Consider the following 24,068-nt stretch of genomic DNA (forward strand, 5'->3'; position numbering starts at 1 on the left):
CTAAAAAGCAGAGACATCATTTTGCCGACAAAGGTCCGTCTAGTCAAAGCTACGTTTTTTACAGTAGTCATGTATGGATGTGAGAGCTGGACTATAAAGAAAGCTGAGTGCTAAAGAACTGATGCTTTTGAAGTGTGGTGTTGGAGAAGACTCTTGAGAGTCCCTTGGACTGCGAGGAGATCAAACCAGTCAATCCTAAAGGAAATCAGTCCTGAATATTCATTGGAAGGACTGATGCTGAAGCTGAAACTCCAATACTTTGGCCACTTGATGCGAAGAGCTGACTCACTGGAAAAGACCCTGATGCTGGTAAAGATTGAAGGTGGGAGGAGAAGGGGATGACAGAGGATGACGATGGTTGGATGGCATCACCGACTCAATGGACATGAGTTTGAGTAAGCTCCAGGAGTTGGTGATGGACAGGGAGGCCTGGCATGCTGCAGTCCATGGGGTCGCAAAGAGTCGGACACGACTGAGCGACTGAACTGAATTAACCATAGGAGTACAGAATGCTTCCTCTCTCCTCCACATCTTATCACATTACTAAAGGCCTATTTTTGGAGTTCTTTTACCCAGTACAACATGCTCAAGTATCCAAAATAAATAAAGAAAAGATTCACTCAAAAAGCAAGAAGCAAAAAACCATAGTTCGAAGAGAGAGCAAGCAAAGCATCAGAACCAGACTCAGATATAGCAGGGATACTGGAACGATCAAATGATCAGACTGGAAATTTAAAATAACTATGATTAAAATGTCTCTTTGCGACCCCATGGACTATAGCCTACCAGGTTCTTCCATCCAAGGGATTTTCCAGGCAAGAATAATGGAGTGGGCTGCCATTTCCTTCTTCAGGAGATCTTCCCAACCCAGGGATTGAACCCGGGTCTCCTGCACTGTAGGCAGAAGCTTTACCGTCTGAGCCACCAGGGACGGTGATTAAAATGTTAAGAACTCTAATGAGTAAAGTAGACAGCAGGCAAGAACAAATAGGAAATATAAGCAGACAGGAGGAAATTCTAAAGAAAAAAAAAGAAATGATAGAGATAAAAAATACTGTAACATTAAGAATGTCTTAGATGGGCTTATTATTGATGGACATGGCTGAGGAAAGAATCTCTGAGGTTGAGGACATTTCAATAGAAACTCTCCAAATTGAAAAGCAAATAGAAAAAAGACAGAAAAAGCAGAAGAGAATATCCAAGAACTGGAGGACAACTGTAAATGGTCTAACAGCCACACACTGGGAACAGCAGAAGGAGAAAAAAGAAAGGGAGAGAAGAAGCATTTGAAACAACAATGGCTATGAGTGTTCCCAAAGTAATGTCAGACAACCAACCAAAGATCCAGAAAGCTCAGAGAACATCAAGCAATAGAAATGCCAAAAAAATTATACTTAGTCATATCATTTTTAAACTACAGAAAATCACAGGAAAAAAAAAAAAAAACCTGAAAAAAGCCAGAGGGGGAAAAAACAGCTTACATATAAAGGAACAAAAATAAAAACCACATTCAAATTCTCCTCAGAAACCATGCATGCAGGAGAGAGTGCGGTGAATAAAATGTTTAGAGAAAAAACCAGCGACGTAGAATTCTGTACCCTGTAAAACATCCCTCAAAAGTAAATGTGGTATTTGTATGTATAAATTGCTTCTGATAGTAAACATATTACTATTTGCTGGTAAATGAAGTATATGACTAGGAATAGGTGAGTGTCTGTGCTGTAGGAGGTAACTGGACAAGTATGGCACACAGTTTTGGTGATGCATGAATTTCTGGCAGAATTGAGTTTTGTCTATAAAACGGAGCAGAACAGTAGGGAGACACGCCGATTATGACGGAAGAGGAACGGCTAACGAGGCCGGGGCACAAGTCCACCGACAGAGGAGAGCTGCCGGGAGCAAAAGCAGCGCTTCTGTACGCGGCTTTGAAAACGAGACGAGGTACAAAAGTTACAGAAAGTCACAGGAGACAGAGGGCTATGACCCAGGAAATCCTTCCTAATGATTTAACAGGCTCCACTTAAAATGTAAGCACTCCATTTCTGGAACTGTCTAAGCAGAGCTTAGGAAATCGTGTTCAGACAAGGAGGCTTGCTGGCCGGGGCGAGAGGCAGAGTTCAAGGAGAGCCCCTTCTGCCTCTGTTGACGGCAGGTGCTGGGCTGGGCCAGCCGCCCCCTACATCGCAGTCACTATCCTGCCAAGACGCAAGGCGAGGGCCCTTGTGGGATGGTGACCGGACCCAACTCGAGCTCGGAGGCCTCCCTGGCTGCCCTGCCTCCTGTTTCCACCCTCGGTCTCCATTCTTTTTGCCCTTCCTTCCACCTCTAGGATCACCTTTCCACTGAGACTTTTCTCCCTTCTTTTCCTTTCCTTCCATCAAAATCTCCTTTCTATCATTTTCTCATCTCATTCTACCCACACTTTTTTCCATCAAAAAAAATATATAACTTAGTTTAAAATTACCTTAAGTGCAAGTTGTTGGAAAAAGTAAATATAAACACATGATTTTGGCTTTAGGATAGAAATGATACTCTCTTTGCATCTCTATAATTTCCTAGCCTGCCGTTGTTGACCTACCCAGGATTATGATTCTTATTTACTTCTTTCATGCTTATTATATACATCTACTTTTTATTTAAATATTTAAAACAGTTTTCATGGTTGAAAAATAATACTTTTCAAGATGATTCTAACATTTGAGCTAACGTTTAGGATGTACTCATAAATTCTCTAAGTTAAAGGTTTCAAATTCTATAAAACAAAGTAGTTTCCAACTTTCTTAATTCTTTACCTTTAATGTTGAGTGTATCAAACTTGCTTCAATGAAGGACATCTATACTTAATTCTAATTTGTTTGCCATATCTTGAGGTTTCTGCTATCTCAGAAAATGAACTCTCTCCATATACCATGAAACTCAAGATTTTATAGGTCTTTATAAAAACTACATGATAAAAATTAGCTTGCTATTACTCATTCCTTAGGAATCTGACTTTCAGGTGAAACATGTTTCCTTTCAGCTGTACAGATGACGATTATTTTGCGTGTGGCATGTAAGTCCTTGTTACTGTGATGGGAAGCAAAAGAAGTGCTTGTCAGGGCCAGAAAAGTTGACCCCGTAAGAGGGTGGACATAAGCTAGACTGTGGGGCTCAGCTAACTGGGTCTGAATATAATTGAGAATATTTAATGTAACAAATAAATTAGCAATTGTGCATAGACCGTGGTTATATAAAAATCATGAGATAACTCCCTAAGACCTATCTGCAGGGATGAAATTCGAGGTTTCTATTCCAGGACAGTCATTTTCAACTAATTTATATTCTGACCCAGTGTCTGAGAGGGATACAAATCTCTCCCGTGAACCATGGCCCACAGGAGTTTCTGGTCTAGGGAAACACAGCAGAACGGAAGAGGATACGATCTTGAGCTGCCACCTGTTGGGGAGCTTTGCCCTGTCTCCTGTCTACCTTCTCTGAGAGTCACTACGTATCTTCACACTTGAAAAAAAATCACATGCAGCTATACTTAAACATATATCAATAATCAACTTTTAAGAGTTCTAAGGAAAAAAGGTACGTTTTAAGAAACTTTCCTTCAAGTTTTAATGAAAGGGAGTCAATAAATATAAACAAATGTATGAAGCCATGTAAAATTCCAAGAAAAAAGTTACATTAAAAAAAAAAGTGCAGTGCTCGCTTCGGCAGCACATATACTAAAATTGGAACGATACAGAGAAGATTAGCATGGCCCCTGCGCAAGGATGACACGCAAATTCGTGAAGCGTTCCATATTTAAAAAAAAAAATAAAATAAAATAAAAAATAAAAAAAAAGTGCAGCCTGGACGTCCCTGGTGGTGCAGTGGATAAGAACATGCCAGCTGATGCAGGGGACAAGGGTTCAGGCGGGTCTGGGAAGATTCCACGTGCTGGGGAGCGCCTAGGCCGTGCGTCACACCACTGAGGCGCGCTCTGGAGTCTGCACGCAGCAACTGCGGCCCGCGCCCAGTGCCTGTGCTCCCCAGCAAGAGCGGCCAGTGCGCCAGAAGCCCTCGCGCCACAGCCAAGAGCAGCCCTGCTCAATGCAACTAGAGGAGGCTCCCAAGGCAACAAGCGTCCAGTGCAGCCAAAACAAAGTGCAGCCCCAGGCAGGGGCAGGCTACACGCAGGAAAACAGACAAAGTACAGCCCCAGGCAGGGGCAGGCTACACGCAGAACAGACAAAGTGCAGTCCCAGGCAGGGGTGGCTACACGCAGGAGAACAGACAAAGTGCAGCCCCAGGCAGGGGCAGGCTACACGCAGAACAGACAAAGTGCAGTCCCAGGCAGGGGTGGCTACACGCAGGAAAACAGACAAAGTGCAGCCCCAGGCAGGGGCGGCTACACGCAGGAGAACAGACAAAGTGCAGTCCCAGGCAGGGGCGGCTACACGCAGGAGAACAGAGGAGCTTATTTTCTCTCAAATGGAAAACAACCTATAAGACCTGCACTCTTAAAAACTATGCAACAGAATGGAGAGAATGTGAAGACTGAATGAAGAGACAGTCCATGGTCATGGATCTACTAAAGTTTCGGTTCTTTCCAAACTGATCTACAGATTCAATGTAATTCCAATCAAATCCCAATAATTTTTAGAGAAATTGACATGTAGATTCTACAATTTATATGGAAATGCAGAGAACCAAGAATAGCCAAAATAATAAAAAAAAGAAAATCAAGACTTGCTGTGACGCCACATAATGAAGCAAGTGTGGTACTAGCGAAAGCAGAGCGTGCCCAGAAACAGACTTGTATCTTCATGGTCAATGGATTCTCAGCCAGGGACCCAGTTTAATTCAATGAAGAAAGGAGAGGATTTCACATAACTGGTATCCAACCGCTGGATACTTGTATCGAAAAGCACGGACCTCGGTTTTTACCTCTCCCCACACACTCTGATTTGACACGGACCACAGATCTAATACAACTGTTAGCACCACACCAGTTTTGAGAAGAGTACAGAGTACCTCTGGAACTTTCAGGGTTAACTCATCGTGCCTGGGCTCCCCAAAGCCTGCACACTGCAGTTCAGGACCCGCCCTGCAGGGACAAGTGGGAGGGAACCTCTAGCCCTTGGAATGTCTGTCTGATAACCCTGTCTTTGTAGACCCGGGACCTTGAACCACAGCAAGCAGTGCGCACTAACAATGGGAATCAGGCTAAAAGTCTGTTTCTGTTTCCTCCTGGGCCCTGCCACACGGCCTCCATCTGACCAGGGGCCTAGAGACAGACAGCTAATGTCACCACAGGGCTGCTCCCTGCCTGCACGACTGACCTCCAACAGAACCCCGAGGGGACCAAGTGCTGGGGAACGTCCCGAGGCAGCACTTCCTGCGCGCAGCCCTGCAAGGACCAGGCGGACTTAAGCACTCCACTGAGGGGAAACTCACACCTGGCCCCTCCTGGACTGCGACTTACACTGCTGCCTGCGCATCTGTAAACCAGGCGCCGCTGCCCTCAGGCCGTCACGCCACAGCCTCCCTGCCCGTGAGCGCTGAGGGACTCCACATGGGCACCGCAGGCCCTCAGGCCGTCATGCCACAGCCTCCCTGCCCGTGAGCGCTGAGGGACTCCGTGTGGGCACCGCAGGCCCTCAGGCCGTCATGCCACAGCCTCCCTGCCCGTGAGCGCTGAGGGACTCCGCGTGGGCACCGCAGGCCCTCAGGCCGTCACGCCACAGCCTCCCTGCCCGTGAGCGCTGAGGGGCTCCGCGTGGGCACCGGAGGCCCTCAGGCCGTCACGTCACAGCCTCTCTGCCCGTGAGCGCTGAGGGACTCCGAGTGGGCACCGGAGGCCCCGACCAGCCGCCCGCCGCTGCAGCCGCCGAGTGGCGCACCCGAGGGCCCCAGACAGCGAGGCGCAGGTCCAAGGGGGGACTGCGGCGAGCGCACGCAGAAAGCACTACGCCCCTTCACGTGAGACCCTTGGTTTCCTTTAATTAACAGCCATCTTTCAATGCTGACTACCCAGCCTTCGCTGCACAAACTCCTGTGTAACCTGGCTTCCCACTGCGCCTTTGGGTCAGGCCCTCGGAGCAAGCTGATAGTCCTGTCTTGGACTTGAAGTCCTCAGAAAGTCTGCCAAGTAAAACACGACTCTCAACTTTCTAGGCTGCTCATTTTCAGTCAACAACACAAGCTTTTTTCCTTTCTTGATTTTAATCCGTGTCCTTTTGCCATAATACACTATAAACGTGGGTATAGCAGCTTTTCTGAATTCTGTGAGTCCTTCAAGTGAACCAGTGAAGCCAAGCATGGTCTTCAGGATCCTGAACAAAGGAGACTTAGATGGATCTTAGGAGATTTCATAGATAAGAAAACAAAATGCACCAGCCATAAAGGAAAAAAACTGAAAGAAGAAATGTCACTGAAATGAAAGTTTTCTGCTCATTAAAAGGCATCATTAAGAAAACGAACACGCAAGCTCCACGCTGGGGGATAATATCTGCAGTACATTTATCAGACAAAGGCTCCTACCCAAAACATATACAGAATCCTCACAAATCAAGAATAAAAAAGACAAACAACCCATTAAAGACAGGCAGACAACTGGGACAGTCCAAAAAGGAATCACCAACATGCTATGAAAAGACGCTCAGGAAAATGTAAATTAAAACACAATGAGATACCGTTTCATACCAACTACAATAGACAAAATCAGAAAGACTGACAGTAGCAAATGCTGGCGAATATGAAGAGCAGTTAAAGCTCCCAAATATTGCTGGTGAGCATGAAGAAAGGTATAACTACTTGGTGAAACAGTTCTCAGTTTCTTATAAAGTTAAACATACATCCATCCTATGCATGCTAAGTCGCTTCAGTCGTGTCCAACTCTGTGTGACCCCATGGACTGCAGCCCGCCGAGCTCCTCTGTCCATGGGATTCTCCAGGCAGGAGTACTAGAATGGGTTGCCATTTCCTTCTCCAGGGGATCTTCCCAACCCAGGGATCAAACCCAGGTCTCCCAGAATTGCAGGCAGATTCTTTAGCAACCGAGCCTGAGTAATTTAATTTCTAAGTGTTTATCCAAGGGAAACATAAACATATATCCACCAAAACCAACAATAACAAATGAAAACATCAAAACACTTGTACAAGAACGTTCATAGCAGTCCTGCTCAGAACGCTCCACATCTGGAAATAACCCCCTATCCATCAATAACAGAATAAACAATTTGTGGTACATCATATAGTGGAATACAGCCCAAGAAGAGAAGGAAACTACTGGTATACGTAAAACAATATGCACGAAGTGCAAGCACACTAATCTGAATGAAAAAAAGTGCATACTATGTGTCTCTATTCATGGCAAGACCAAGAAAAGGGGAAACTCTCAAAACAAGGGAGCAGAAATCAAAAGTGGTTGCTTCGGGATGAGGAGTTGGGTATGACCGTAACGGGACCGGGGGGGACTCTAGGTGACAGGAATGTTCACTCCAGATATGCTGTCTTAGATGGTGGTTAAAAGACATGGGTCGGGGAGATCCCCTGGAGGGGGAAATGGCAGGCACCCCAGTATTCCTGCCTGAGAATCCCATGGACAGAGGCGCCCGGCAGGCTACAGTCCACACAGTCGCAGAGGGCTGGACACAACTGAGCCTGCATGCAGAGGGGTAGTGTACATAGCTATCCAAACTCATTAGACTGAACACTTAGGATCTGTGTCTTATGTACAAATTATACTTACATTTTTTAAGAAAGGAGAAAGATTTATTTACTCTGCCCGAAAAAGGAGATAGTGTTACCAATTTACCTAAATTGGTTAGGAATTAACAACTCTCTTTGATACAAGAGAAAGAGCATTTCAGACATAGAAGTGTTTATAACACAAACTCCTATTTGAGCATAAAAATATCACAAAATTACATTTATATAGAAATCAGTGTCCTTTGAAATTCTGATTAGCCAATTAACTACTAATGGACTATAACCATGGACTTCTTGGCTTCATGACTCGGGAAATATTATTAGCATATTATTTCTTTACCATATTTTAGCAATAAAATACTTCAGAGTAAATATAATAAAGCCTCATTTAAAAATTCTTGTGGACCATATAATATGGAAATTAGCTAGAAGAATTTTATAATGCCTTTTAGGTATTCAAAGCAGTATTTATTTATTCAGTCATTAAACTACTGAGTACTAGACACAGTGCCAGGCACCGTGCTGGGCCCTGGGAATACGAGGGCTCTGTCCCCGACATCAGCGTGGCTATTCTATACATGAAGCCAGAAAGTGCTCACTCATTTCACCCACGTTGGAACACACTCTCCACGCCAGGTAACGAGGAGACAACAGGGACACAGGCAGAGGCGGCCCCTGCCCTTGCAAGTCGGATTCGAGTATAAGAAGACTGTTGGAAGAAGGTCTGAGCTTTCTGGGAGGACGTGCTTAGTAGGCCAGGCCTTGAGAAGAAGACTCCTAAATTAAAAGACGCTTACTCCTTGGAAGGAAAGTTATGACCAACCTAGATAGCATCTTGAGACATTACTTTGCCAACAAAGATCCGTCTGTCTAGTCAAGGCTATGGTTTTTCCAGTGGTCATGTATGGATGTGAGAATTGGACTGTGAAGAAGGCTGAGCGCTGAAGAATTGATGTTTCTGAACTGTGGTGTTGGAGAAGACTCTTGAGAGTCCCTTGGACTGCAAGGAGATCCAACCAGTACATTCTGAAGGAGATCAGCCCTGGGACTTCTTTGGAAGGAATGATGCTAAAGCTGAAACTCCAGTACTTTGGCCACCTCATGCGAAGAGTTGACTCAATGGAAAAGACTCTGATGCTGGGAGGGACTGGGGGCAGGAGGAGAAGGGGACGACAGAGGATGAGATGGCTGGATGGCATCACTGACTCGATGGACGTGAGTCTGAGTGCACTCTGGGAGTTGGTGATGGACAGGGAGGCCTGGCGTGCTGCGATTCATGGGGTCGCAAAGAGTCGGACGTGACTAAGCGACTGAACTGAACTGAACTGAAGCGGAGGCAGACTCTGATTCTGAGAAGAGATGGAGAATCACTGGGCACCAGGCATTCTTGGGGTAAAAATGGACAGGACACTGCCGCGCCCTCGTCACCTGGAGCCCAGTGGCGGAAAGTGGGGAACGTCTGCAGAGCCCAGCAGAGGCTCCCTTACTGGAAAGCGTTTGTCTGCAGAGCCTGGCTTCCTGCTGGATCCCATGCAGGCATCCAGACAGGGGGCCTTTTGGGAAGGGCCTACATCCCGATCTCTAACTCGGGCATCTTTCACTACTGACGCCAATTAGGTTGTTGCAGCTGTGACACAGGGCAGAGGAGAGCTGGGGGTATCAGCATGGAGGATGCTCTTGCTGGTCTGGAACCCAGCTTGGCTTCTTCCATCTCTACCAAGGCCTCACTCAGTCAACTTAAGTAAATTAGAAGACCTCCAGTCGTGGAGCTGCGTAAAAAGGGCCACTGGATAAAGAGGCACGTGGCTTGAGGCCCTGCTGCCAGCTCAGATGTGGATGTTTCAGCACCTCTGCAAGAGCAGAGAAACTACACACTTTAAGAAACTGTGTGTGGCACTTTCAAAACAGAAAATCTGTGAGTGTTCTGGAATGTAGAAGGTATGTGATTTTACTCTTACTCTAAGAGATTGCAATAGTTAAAAACTATGAAATTCTGTTCCATGAATACTCAATTGGGCACTTCAGAAGTCACAAATTCCTAAATAAATCAGATGGGTCTTTCTGAAGACTGGTCACAATTTAGATGTGCTTATTTTTTATTTATAGAAGTAATTTATGGTTATTTAAGGACAAAATTGGAGCAGGATTTGAGTGTTAATTTGTTGTCCTGAGCTCAAAAGTTGAATGAATAAGGAAATGTCAATTCCCATTTTTAAAAAGAAATGTGCAGCTAAGTAAAATCAGAGCACAGTGAATGCTACCCACACACGTAATGGAAAATCTATCACGAAAATACCTAGGCACTTGCTGTTAAAGACTTAATTACAGCAATCCATGGTAAGGCAGAGAAGAGAAATCAGGCTTCTTGATTTCTAGAGATATTCTTATCCATGAAATCACATGTCATCTTGCATCCTCATCTCTCATTTGGATAAGCAGCACAAACAGAAGTCCACTGCCGTGGACTGCGTCCAGACGTGGCACGGATTAGCTCCCTGCCCTCCAGGTACCTGTCTGCCCTTGCCTGTCCTCCACTCACGCATCACTGCCGGGGGTTCCCCCATGAAGATCGCCTTCACTCTGGATCAGCCCCACAGCCTGTCTTGCTGCTCAGTGACAGCCCCGATGCAGGAACTCTTTAATAGCCTCTAAACAGCTAAGAAACTAGTTGTAAGGCTACGGTTTAAAGGTCCAGCCTGGTAAAAACATCTTGGGCATTAAATAGCTAAAGGGGTCTTTGCCAAGGGTTTCACAATAGTTTTCACAATAGGTTTCACAATAGCTACAATAGTTTTTTCATCCTAGATAAAGTAATGGTACAATAAACCAACTTCTAAAGAATGTGGTAGTTATAAGGGTTACATATAGACTTGGGAGTATTCTTTAGCAAGATGATCAAGTTTCTTTCAACTTACATTCCCTAAACCAGTGACTACGGGTATCCATGCTCCTTCTGGGTTGGTCACTCATTCACTCACTCATTCAAGTCACCTTATTGAGGCATTTCAGACCTACAGTGGCTGTGTCTTCTTAATGTGCACAGCTTGGCGTGTTTAGAGGTAAGCATGCATCTGCAAAGCCATCACCACAATCTATGACATAAACGTACCCCCACCCCTTAACGTTTCCTCCTACCCTCTATATTTATTATGGCTATTTTACTTTTTGTGATAAGAACACTTAAAATAAGATTTACTCTCTTAGCAAATCTTAGGTACATAACAGTATCATTAACTATGGGCCTAGACTGTACAGTAGGTGTCTAGGACTTACTCATCTCTGCCTCATTTATTAAACGCTGGGCTGGAAGAAGCACAAGCTGGAATCAAGATTGCCAGGAGAAATATCAATAACCTCAGATATGCAGATGACACTACCCTTATGGCAGAAAGTGAAGAAGAACTCAAAAGCCTCTTGATGAAAGTGAAAGTAGAGGGTGAAAAAGTTGGCTTAAAGCTCAACATTCAGAAAACGAAGATCATGGCATCCGGTCCCACCACTTCATGAGAAATAGATGGGGAAACAGTGAAAACAGTGTCAGACTTTAGTTTTCTGGGCTCCAAAATCACTACAGATGGTGACTGCAGCCATGAAATTAAAAGACGCTTACTCCTTGGAAGGAAAGTCATGACCAACCTAGATGGCATATTCAAAAGCAGAGACATTATTTTGCCAACAAAAGTTCGTCTAGTCAAGGCTATGGTTTTTCCGGTGGTCATGTATGGATGTGAGAGTTGGACTGTGAAGAAGGCTGAGCGCCGAAGAACTGATGCTTTTCAACTGTGGTGTTGGAGAAGACTCTTGAGAGTCCCTTGGACTGCAAGGAGATCCAGCCAGTCCATTCTGAAGGAGATCAGCCCTGGGATTTCTTTGGAAGGAATGATGCTAAAGCTGAAACTCCAGTACTTTGGCCACCTCATGGGAAGAGTTGACTCATTGGAAAAGACTCTGATGCTGGAAGGGATTGAGGGCAGGAGGAGAAGGGGACGACAGAGGATGAGATGGCTGGATGGCATCACTGACTCGATGGACGTGAGTCTGAGTGAACTCCGGGAGTTGGTGATGGACAGGGAGGCCTGGTGTGCTGCGATTCACGGGGTCGCAGAGTCGGACACGACTGAGTGACTGATCTGATCTGATCTGTCTCATTTATTATTAACCTGCTATTTTGAAAGGTGAAAAATGGTACTTCACAGGTCTTTTAATTTGCATTTCTGTGACTAATTATGAGTTTGACCAGCCTTTTGAGGTTTATTGCTGTTCGCAATCCTTCTTTTGTTGAGTCCATACTATATTCAGGGCTCTATTTTAGGTGCTGAGGATACAAGACAATAAAACATTCAGAATTTATATTTCAATGTGAGAAACAATAAAAACACACAAAACGTAGAATAAAAAGCTAAAAATACCATTTCAGGTGGTAAGAACTGCTATTAAAAAACCCCACAAAAACAAAAGCAGTAACAAAGGAAAATAAAAGGAGTCAAGGGGTCCGTTGCTTTAGACACAGCGGTCAAGGAGGGGCTCCCTGAAGCGGCGGGGTCTGAGCAGAGAGAAACGTCAGGCGCAGTGCGGGTTCTCAGGAAAGAGCCCCGGCCTGCGGAGAGCAAGCTCAAAGCTCCTGAAGGGGGCTGACGGGGAACTGGGGGGACGGTCAGCGGGCCGGGGTGGCTGGAGTCCAGTGAGCCGGGTCGGGGCGCAGACGGGGGTGCACAGACAGGAGCCGGGTTTCGCAGGGCCTCCCTGCAGCACTGCACGGTGCTGGACCTGAGGCCAGGCGTGCTGGGAAGCCACTGAGGGCTCTGAGCGGAAGAGCGGAAGATGGGACCTGCACCAGAGACGAGTGAGGAGGCCGTTGGGGGAGACTGGAAGGACACACGACTCAGTGTTGGCAGGGCAGAGAGAGCAAAGGGGCTGTTTCAGGACACAGTTTGAGCAGGCATTGCTGATGGACCTGATGTGATGTCTCAGAGAGAGAGGAGCCCAGGGCGTTCTAAGGCTGGATCAGGTCAAGACATTCACGGTTACCGAGGAACACTGCGGGGTAACAGGTGTGTGGAGGTGAAACCAAGAGTTCAGTGCAATCAAGCAAGCCCGGAGTTCAAGGAAGGAAGTCAGGCTGAAGACACAAACGAAGGGCCCTTCAGTCACAAATGGAACCTACGCCGGGAACCAGGCTGAGGTCCTCTGGGCAGAGAAGAGCATAGCAGGAGGCGGGACGGCTCCTGAGTCAGGATCGTGATTTGTTACTGAACTGTGCAAGTTTCCACACATTCATGATATTATAGTTAGTCAGTCATTTCTTTTACAAATATTTTCCCAATTTTCTGTTTGTTTTTGATTCATTTTTTAAAAACATTTCTGACATATCTGTTCAGAAACAATTGTGCAATAAAATCCATAGGTCCTTCCCTTTGTGACTTCTTCCATGACTTTCAAGGATAAAAAGTCAAGTAACTAGAAGTCAGACAGACACTTGGGTTTTATTTCTGTTTGCTTGTTTGAGTGAACTCCGATTAATTCAGAATTTGTTTTGGTGTGTGTTGAAGTTATAAGTTGATATCTTTTCAAAAGATTTGTCAAGTTTCCCAACACCATCTTTAAACTTCAACTTGTCTGTGATGTTTTCACACGCTACACTTCACTTGGTCACTTTCAGTTTCAGGCTTTGAAACTGTCATGGTGATGATGAGAAAGCTGCCATCTAGTCTTTACAATGATACTGCATATAGGAATCTCAATGTGCTTACAAGAAAATACATAAAACAGAACCAACAATTTTGAGAAGAATGCAGGGACAGAAAGCTAAATGGAAGATAAAACATGAAGGGGAAAAAGAAAGGGTACAGTCTATTTCCTTCTTTGAAAAAGAAGAAAAGGAGATGTTGAAAAATGCAAAAAAAAAAAAAAAAAAAAGAATCATGTATACGCAACAGCTATCAACTTCCTCACACTAGCAAGGATTATCCCAGGCGCCCTCAGTGGGTAAGACAAGCGACCTGCCTGCAGGGGCTTAGACCTCAGTGTGGAGACTGGGGAGAGAGATGATACATATGTATATGGCTTCAGTGAGAAATGAATGCTACGGGAATACAACAACGCGGAGCAATCAGGTAGAGGGATCAAAGGAGGTGAAGACAAAACAGAGACGGAGAGAGGCTTGTGTGAACGCGCAGATGGACAATGGGCACAGAAAAAGATGTGAAATGCAAATCAAAACTACAATGAGATATCATCTCACACCGGTCAGAATGGCCATTATCAAAAAAGTCTACAAACCGTACATGCTGAAGAGGGTGTGGGGCAACGGAGCCCCCACGCACCGTGGGTGGGGATGCACACTGGTGCCACCACCGAGGAAAACAGTACGGAGGTTCCTCAAAGAACTAAAAGCAGAGCTCCCACACGGCCCAGCAACCCCGCTGCTGGGCGTCGCACAAACACACGCACCCTGTGTGCACAGAAGCACGACTTACAGCGGCTAAGGCTCGGACACAACTCAAATGCCCAGCGACAGATGGATGGGTAAAGATGTGGTCCATGGATACTGAGGATGCTATCCAGTCATACCAAGAAGCAAATAATTGCCATTTGTGGCAACATGATGGACCTAGAGATTATCATACTAAGCGAAGTAAGTCAGAGAAAGACATTCTGAATGACATCACTTGGATGTGGCCTCTAGAATACGACGCGGTGGTGGTGGTGGAGGCGCTCAGTCGTGTCCGACTCTTGCGACCCCGTGGACTGCAGCCCGTCAGGCTCTTCTGTGGGATTTTCCAGGCAAGGATACTGGAGTGGGTTGCCATTTCCTTCTCCAGGAAATATGACATAAATGAACGTATTTACAAAACAGAACAGACTCACAGACAGAGAGAGCAGATCTGCGTTTGCCAAGGTGGGGCGGGGGCGGGTGGGAGGCGTGGACTGTGAGTTTGCAATGAGCAGATGCAAACTCATCTACAGGATGACAGACAGCAAGGTCCTGGTGTGCAGCACAGGGAGCCGTTTTCAACATCCTGTGATAAACCACAGTGGAAAAGAACAGAAGAAGGATGCATGTATGCATGACTGAGTAGCTCTGCTGGACAGAGAAATGAACGCAACACTGTAAATCAACCATACCTCAATACGGTCTTAAAGAGAGAAAGAGGCTTGTGTGAGATGATGTTCGCGCTGAAGCCACAGAGAAAGACGGAGGTGGGAGGGGAACAGGAAAGGCCCTGGCAAGCTCCAGTGGGAGGAAGGAGACAGGGAGGGGCAGGGGAGAGGAGCAGACTGCTGAGCCTTTGGGAGTTTCAGTGGGAGTGCGGTACGCTCTGCCGTAAACCGAGAATTAGGTCCTGTGAAAACTCACCTGGGGGCCAGGGTGGTGCACAGCGGGTGTGGGGTGGAGCCCAGGGGCCAGAGGGGACTCCAGCTAGGAAGAGTCTGCATGAAGAAAGGACCTCACACACACTTTAAAGAGCATATCCAGCCTCCATGCTTGACACGAGAGGAAGGAAACACAAATGGCTAGACGGTAAGACTCCTGAGGGCAGGGATTTTTCTCCGGTTTGTCCACTCTCTGCAAGGCAGTCTGGCACCAGAAAAATGTGTGAAACTAAATGAACAAAAGTGACTATAGGGAATGAACCTTTTATCTGTGAAAGAAAAATCAGATGGACAAACAGAAAAGCGCTTCAGGCCTTCCCTGGTGGTCCAGTGGCTAAGAATCTGCCTTGCAGCGCAAGAGACGCTGGTTTGATCCCTGGTCTGGAAAGATCCCACATGCCACAGAGCGACTAAGCCCAGGCGCCACAAGTACCGAGCCAGCGCTCTGGAGCCCGCGGGCCACAGCTTCTGACGCCTCCGAGCCCCGAGCCCGTGCTCTACAGCAGGAGAAGTGACTGCGACGGAAGCCCGAGCACTGCACCTACAGAGCAGCCCCACTCACTGTCGCCAGAGAGAGCCAGTGCCTGCCATGGAGACCCAGCACGGCAAAACCAGAGCTCCCGAGAGCCTCGCGGGCTGCAGAACTGCTCTCATAATCACAGAGCCCACAGAGACTTCAGACAAGGACACGGGATTTAAAAATACTGCAGGTTTAAATATAGCTGTCTTGTTATAAAATCCTTCTCATCCCTTGGACTATGAGTTTCAATGTGTCAGGAATTATGTCTTTTTTTTTTTTTTTTTTAACTCGAAGTAAGAGAAGAACATATCATGTAAGTATACTCCATCTATGTATACTTAGGTTGCTGAACTTCTGAAGAAAAGCTAGCAACAGTCAAAATGCTTAAGGAAGAAAATTTGGACAACTTGCAGCATTTATCATGACTAACATTTCAGTCTTTCAGAGTAAACTTCGAAATTAAGTTCTAATTTGAGATGGTTCTGGTTTGACAAGTCAACTCTTGAGACATCTGAGTATGGTATTATGAAAGAACAAAACTCTTCATCAACCCTTTATGCAAGTGTGAATTTCTTTTAAAAGTAGGATTTTAATGATTTTTTATTCCTACAGTGACCCTTAAAGTTTCTATGTATGTAATCACAAATGCACACATAAGATGCATTTATAAGCTTATTGTGCAGCTCTAAAGACAGTTGGGAAACCCAATTTTAATTTTGTTACTGAAATAATTTAAACATATATTATAGAACTGCCTCTTTTCAATCAACAGAAAGGATCTAGAAAGAGATTATACATGTAGGCACAATTTATTTTAGGTTTATTAGTGTTAGAAAAATGAAGTTGCCAAAATTCAATCTGTAACGCATACTCTGGTATTTATTTAATTTTTATGACCACTGACATCAACATACATCCTTTTCTCACACCTCAAAGAAAAACTCAGATAATTTATTTAACAGAGATTCATTACATGAATTAACCACTGATATGCTAAAAACTGGAAAATTATTTTCAGCAAATGCATAAAATTTCCTGACAATCTCCAAGAATATCTTAGTGACTTAGAACTTCCATCAGAGAAACAGGACTTACCGGCTTTTATTCATGAGGTCTGCTCCTCGGGCTTTGTAATAATCCAAATTTGGATGGAATTGATAAGTCACTGGTCTTGGATTTCTCTATAAAAAAAAAAGCAATAAGTTAAAATGTATAAAATTATATAATTTGTATATTAAGACAAAAAGTGATGAAACAATTACTTTTATACTCTTAAAGAAAAAAATACATATAATAATCATGTTTAATAATTAATGTGCTTGGGTATTTTTTCCTTTGTTGAAGTTTTGCCCTAACTTATCTTTGTCTGATTAAACACTAAAATTACTTAATACATTTTACTCTAACCTGTCTCAGGTCACACTGATTTATTTCTTTCATTAGATTTCTTTTCAGTAATTTTGATCAGTTTCAACATGCCTTTCCAAAATACAATCAGATAAAATTACAACAAAACTGAGGTATTATGTAAGATGTAACACCAGTACAATCTACTCTTAGGGCTAGGAGACAACAACTGCCGTTAAGAAAGCTACATTTTGAAGAAGAGCAAAAACCAGTTTTTGACAACCAGGATGCTAGCCACGCCCACTAGATGGCACCCTGAGTCTTTCTTCTTCGAAAACCAATGTGTTGTTCTGGAATTCGGCAATTCTTTTCAAGTTAGCAGTTTCTATGTCATCTGTTCTTATACACGAGTGGAATAAGTGCCCAGGGAGTGGACATATTATCAGGGTACCACCACAATATGAAAGCCAACTGACCAATGCGCATTTTTATAGAAGCAGCAATACACTGCACTTTCTGGCATTTAATATTATTTATAAACTTGCAGAGATATTCTTGAATCATTAGGTTGGGTGTGTCTATTTAAACAGGTTGCTGTTATTTAATGTGTCTATAATTTGTAAGTATCAAGTTCCTCAGGCAAATAAAAATTAATCAAATATACTTCTATAAAAACACACTTTTATAAAAATGTAACACATTAATAGTATAACCTGAATATCATCATCTCTAAAAGGTTAAACTACATATTTTTCATTAAGAAGTTTTTTAAAACAAGTAAATGTGATCCAGTGTTTACCTAAACATGTAACTCAAATTAATAATTCAGACCTTGAAACAGCACGCCCTGTCCTTTGAGAGAACCAACTAGACACAGAAAGGCTGAATTTTATTTTAATATAAAATTATCAACATGCTTTCATATCAGTCCTTGGAGACATAACCCCAAGGCACAGATATACTTTCATGTAGGCGGGGACATAATTGCTAAGGTTAAACAGTTTGAAATTCATCAGCTAACAAGCTGCGTCTTAAGGCCGTGATGGACCTTTTCTTTTTCTGCTGAAAAGAGAGTATTTACACAGCTCAACCCTTTCATATCTCTTCCAAGTCAGCCCTAATCATCTGACAAAAATGACAATCCCTTGATTTAGCTCCAGCTACTACTCCACTGGTTTGGTATTCAACACAGTTCTACAATAATCAAATCTGAATTGCCTTGATGAAGATAACTGATGCTTCCATGACTACCATACTATTAAGTCTCACAGTGCAACTTCTCGCTCTCTAGGAATTACATAGGTTTCCTCGTGGTAGCTGATGACAACCTGGACCCAAGCATAATGGGAAAACGAAACAGAGGTCAAAACCACTGGCAGATTGACAGTGCTTTCATGATTTATTTTTAAAATTAACTTTCCTAAGACTATCACTCATGACCAATTTTGCTCCTTATTCTCAGTACTTGGAAACATTTTGTTTTTGCTACTATAAAAGGCTTTTCTTCTCTGACTTTCAACAAATTAATAAAGGATTCTGTTACTTTTTGCTAGAAAACAATGAAAGAAGGGGAGGCACTGTGCAGTTTCTTGAAATATCTTTATAAAGAAATGACAAGCAATTCAAGACATGAAGTGCTGATCTACCTAAGCACTTAAAGCCATTATTAGGAATAATGGTCTAACTTGAACATATGAATGAGGCTCAAGTATTGCTTTCACTAAGGTCTATTTAAATTCCTAGGAGACTCACTAGTATCAATTGGAGAGGCAGCTTAAAGTGACACAGCACAGGGATAGAAAAAAAAAAAAGAATGAAAAGATGATGTTGAAAAACAGTATTTAAAATGGAAGAAAATAAAATTAGAGGTTACAGTTGAAAGTTATTCAACAGGATTTTCTCTCTGCTGTTACTAAAACATAAGTAGGCAGACACACGGATGTCCTAGACCAGCACAGTCCCACAGAAGCATAATGCGGGTCACAAACGCAAGCTTCACATGTAATGTAAAGTTTCTAGCGAGCCACATAAAAAAAGAGAAAAAAAACCAGAGTGAAATGACATATAATAATATTTTGTTTCATTTGACTTATCTAAAATGTTGACACTAAAAACATGTAATCAGTATAAAAACGGAGACATTTTACGTGCTTTCTTTTGTATGAAGTGTTTGAAATCCAGCGTATATTTCAGATGGCACACCTGAGTTTGGACCAGCCACACCTGAAGGGCTCAATGGCCACAAAGACTGCAGCCTCTGTAATGAACAGAATGGAACCAAACGTCTGATATGTAAGGAAGGCAACGTGTGGCTACAGAAATCACATGTATAGACACATATTTATAAAAGGCACATACTTTTATACAGTAAGATGCAGTACTGACAGTTCTTTAATTCACCTATAATTCTTCTCTTTTAACACATTATTGACTGAAAGATTTTTGCAGAAAGGAATACCTGTGGCTGGCGATTTGTTAAGTGAATCTCGAAATGTCTCAGGTCAATAATGTTTGGGTAACAAAAGACGTATTAATATGTCTCTGGTCAATAATGAATTAATTCAGTTCCTTTTGTCTCTTCTGAATATGGTTTCTACAAAGTTAAGAAATTTTAGAGCAGTATCTTCTCACTCAACTATGTACCAACATAAGAGGTGGGATAAGATTACATGAGCAGAAGTCTAACCTTATGCAGTGGAATCATTTTAAAAGTAAGAAGATGTTTGTCTCTCTTGTTTCAAAGAATTTTTTTCCAAACCGAATTTAATAGAAATATAACAGCTTTTAATTCTTACGTTTATAGATCTGGAATTTCCTCTAACATTTAAGAGCCACTGGAATTCTACACACATAAAACTCTTCATGTAAGAAAGACCAGGCCCCACGACAGGTGTGAGATCTCATTGCTCAGGACACACGATGGCGACAACTTTAACCTGGTATGTCTTTGGCAAAGGATTGGGACAATGAGCAATTATTTTAAACCCATTTCAGACTGTCAAGATTTCAAGTATTATAAGCTTTTCCAAGCCAGTGTACATTAACAAAACAAAACAACAACAAAAACACCCCACCACTCTTGGGGGGGACTTTTTGTCAGAAGGAAAAATGGTAACCCTAACTTATATTGTCTGTGTATAGAGACACACCAATTACGTTTCATGACCTGAGAGGTTGGCGTAACTACACGTGCAAATGCAGAAGTCACAGACTGAACTCACCCTGGGCTTACTGGACCTTTCCTGGACCAACCTGGACGGACTTGAAATAAATCTTCCACAAGATGGCAGCTAATTAACTTCGTAAGTGCCATCCCCTCCTCTGTTAACAAGCTACTGGAGCTCTTCTGAAGGCTTCTCTTCAGCATCGTGAAAGTGAAGTCGCCCAGTCGTGTCCGACTCTTTGCGACCCCGTGGACTGCAGCCCACCAGGCTCCTCTGTCCCTGGGATTCTCCAGGCAAGAACACTGGAGTGGGTTGCCATTTCCTTCTCCGAATGGTAGTATACGAATACTGAACTGCTAACCTGCACTAAGTACAACTAACCACAAGAAGCACACTTAACCACAAGAAGAAATGTGACAATTTTCTGAGCCTGGTGAAATCAAACTCATCCACAAAGGTCACGACAGACAGAACATTCTAGCTTGACCCCTAACTGTGGTCCCTCACCTGCGGTTGACAATCTCATTTTGCACCGTTAACGGGAACTCCAGAAGGAAGAGTCCGAGGGACTCATCCCGCTTGAACAACGCAGTGCCTTTCAAAGGCCTGGCGCTGACAACACATGGAGAACTGAGCAGAGCAGAGGCGGCCCAGGCCCAGTGACCCCGGCTGTGATGAACGCACCAGCAGGGAGTGAAGAAGGCTCAAGTTCTACGTGAAACACGCAGGGACTGCGGCAGACCCGGCGTCTGCGTGAGGGGCTCAGGCTGCTTGGTGGCGGAGGTGAGGGGTCATGGGTCAGGGAGGTTCGAGTCCACTCCACCCACGCCTGCCTGTGGAGGACTCACACCCCCGGTGCTGATTTCCTCATCTGCAAAACTGCGGAAAGGGTTAAACGGGGCACCGGACATAACGTGCGGCACAGTGGTGGGCACTTCGGAAAAGCTCCAGAAAATGGAAGCTAGAATTCCCTTCTGATACCACTGAACGCTGATGAGCAGAATGTTGACAGCAGATCTGATAGTTTGATGACTTAAAATCCACGGTGGCCAACTGGTAGAGAAAGCAGTGTTCCATCCTTCTGATACCCATACAGAAACTTAGGGCAGGGTTTACCAAACGTTCCATTTGTTTTAGAAAAGTAACACATATTTAGGAACATATATTGTACACATTGGGCCTCATATGTGTGGAGAAAATGTCTTACAAATCAGGAGTGTGTATACACATACCAGTTTTAAAAACTGTAAACCGCATTCTATTAAAGCACAGTTGTTTGCCAGCTAATGAGGTTAAAAAAAATCAAACGGATTTCCTACAATACGTCCAAATTATTATTGGTTACAGTTTTTACATTAAACTAAACTGATAAAGTTCCTGTAGCACTTGTCTAATAGAAAAGGTTGATTTATATTTACAATGTAAATACAATGTCTGTTTGGCATGAAGAAAACCCTTGACAAATGAAGAATTACTTAGTTTTCTTTTCCCTGATATCTTGCTACCAACTCTTAATTTTTAGCATGCCAGATTAGAAAAGGGGAAAAATAAGGCTCAGAAGGAGAAACAGCACTGTAAAAATATGTCGAGCGTTTCTCTTTGATGAAAAATGAGACTCTTATTTTAGTGAATATGTTATTGCCTCAATGCTGGGGGAAAAGCAACCGTCATTAGAAAAACGAATTGCTCAGCTGTTTATAAGCAAAAAGCTCTGGGGGAATTTCTCAGGACCCCAAAGGCAAAGCATTGCAGGGTTATGCTAACATATGTTGCAGGTGTTTTAGGGGAGACAGGTGGGCAAAGCTCAGCCCTGGAAGAGGAGTCAGTTTAACACGCTGGAGCTGAAGCGAGGCAGCCTGCACGCGTGCGAGTGCACGGGCCGCCGTGGCGCCAGTGAACTGGCGCTGCAAAAGCCCTAGAATAACGTTCTGGTTAGTGCCAAGCACGCAGGGCTCCCTCTTGTAGTTTTATACAAAACAAACACTGCCAGTTACTGTTTCTTTTTTTTTCCAACTAAAGGTATTTTAAACCTGGAACAAAGAACGGCCTGAAATAGCGATAATTACCCCAAAAAGATAAGGATGAAGTATTGTTGCCTTTATTTAAACAAATATTCCTAAGGAGACAGTTTGTTGTGATATCCCCTCTTCGGTTCGCTAGGCAACATTAGATTTATCATAATTCTCCTAAAGCCTAAGATATTTCTATATTAAAATGCTAATTTTGTCTTTTCTTTTGCCTGTAATTAAAGCTGGGGAGATTTGTGATCTGATATTCACTGATTGCTAGAGGGTCCACGAAGGTCTCAGCATTTCTGCTGCTTATCGCCACACACGGCCCTCTTCATCACAACCAGAGTAACACAGAGGGTCACAAAGGCAGACGTTACAGTCCTAAGTGCTCACAGAATTCCCTTAAGATAGATGAACAAATAATAAGTGGTCTTATGTAGATATTGCTATCAAATCTAGACTTGTGTTTTATTTCCTTCATCATTTACCCAAGAGTCGGTTTTCTTTTCGTATTACTCGCTACTGAGACAATACTGACTTTACTGCATATGCACTTACGTATAATAGTGTATCAGCCATACCTACCTTATCTAAACCATTCTTCCTTTTTTTGAACAACCCATACCATGAATTAAACGCCAAATGCTTATAAGTTCACAAAACACTGGATTCCCAAAAGTAAAATCTAGTTTGATTTTTTTTATAATATTCAAAAATCTAAAATGTGGATACAACACATACGTCAAGTTAACACAGTTTTTTTTTTTTTTTTTTTTAAAGAAAACACACCTTCTCAATAGGGTTGTAAATCAGAATTTCATCTCAGGATCAGAATTAAAATGACCCCTGGCTTGTATACTAACAGTTCCTATGTCTTTTGATAAGAAATATATATTGCAGATATTAGGTATTAAGAATCTTTGGGCAATTGACAGAAAAATTTAGGTACTTTCAATCTATGCATCTACAGATTAAAACAAAAACAATGTTAAGGCCTTAAAAATAAAAAGGAAGCAAAACCGTGAACTGGTGAGGACACAGACAAAAGCTCTGAGGCCGTGCCAGCCTCGGTGACGTGCTGGATGAGCCCGTTCCCTGAGGTCACAGCCACACGCCCAGCGCAGCAAGCCCAGACCTCAGATTCACAGGGGCGCCGAGACCACCCGAGCACTATGCTCCACAGTAGCCTCCGACAGCCAACAGACCCAAGACAAATAACGTCTTTTCCTTCTTCCAATGCATTTACAGTTTGAATTTAGCATGGAGACCAAGGCCAGATTCGGAGAAGGCGATGGCACCCCACTCCAGTACTCTTGCCTGGAAAATCCCATGGATGGAGGAGTCTGGTGGGCTATAGTCCATGGGGTCGCTAAGAGTCAGACATGACTGAGCGACTTCACTTTCACTTTTCACTTTCATGCAATGGAGAAGGAAATGGCAACCCACTCCAGTGTTCTTGCCTGGAGAATCCCAGGGACAGAGGAGCCTGGTGGGCTGCCGCCTATGGGGTCGCACAGAGTCAGGCACGACTGAAGCGACTTAGCAGCAGCAGCAGCAGCACAAGACCAGATTAACATACCCCCCAATATAAATACATAAATAACTATGGAAAGAGGTTCACATTTACCCATTTTCTTTGTGACTGACACTGGACCTCAAGATCCTCCAGTTGGTGAGCTCAGTTCTGAACTCTTCACCTTTTTCCTTCCCTGACTGTGAGCAGAGTAGGGCAGGAGCATGACTTCACTGGTTCAGACACATGGAACCCCATTTATCTCTTCCAGATAGTGAAGGTTCCCAACAGAAACGGAAAGAGGAAATATCAAAAAAAAAAATCCCTAAATATTCCAATTTGGGAAAGAGACTTTAAGGAACTAAAATCTCGGATATAAAAATTGCCCTCGTAAGTTTTTATTTTTAGAAGTGCTAAAATAAGTTTAAACAAATTATCATCAAAACGAAGCAATT

General features: G+C 43.6%; 1 protein-coding gene and 1 non-coding gene across 16 annotated transcripts in view; one reads left to right on the plus strand and one right to left on the minus strand.

Moving 5' to 3' along the window:
- Positions 1-24,068, minus strand: part of TBC1D5 (TBC1 domain family member 5) — a 592,732-nt gene that overhangs the window by 89,422 nt on the left and 479,242 nt on the right. For all 15 annotated transcript variants that reach the window (XM_070772644.1, XM_070772249.1, XM_070772468.1 and 12 more), the window contains one exon: positions 16,673-16,758. In XM_070772644.1, the coding sequence (XP_070628745.1) occupies positions 16,673-16,758 (86 nt within the window). The remainder of the gene's footprint in view (positions 1-16,672; positions 16,759-24,068) is intronic.
- LOC139185383 (U6 spliceosomal RNA) lies at positions 3,690-3,796 on the plus strand. The gene has a single exon (XR_011569014.1). It is a non-coding gene; the product is annotated as a U6 spliceosomal RNA (small nuclear RNA).

Source organism: Bos indicus, chromosome 1 (genome assembly GCF_029378745.1).
Source record: "Bos indicus isolate NIAB-ARS_2022 breed Sahiwal x Tharparkar chromosome 1, NIAB-ARS_B.indTharparkar_mat_pri_1.0, whole genome shotgun sequence".
In the NCBI taxonomy this organism is placed as follows: Eukaryota; Metazoa; Chordata; class Mammalia; order Artiodactyla; family Bovidae; genus Bos; species Bos indicus.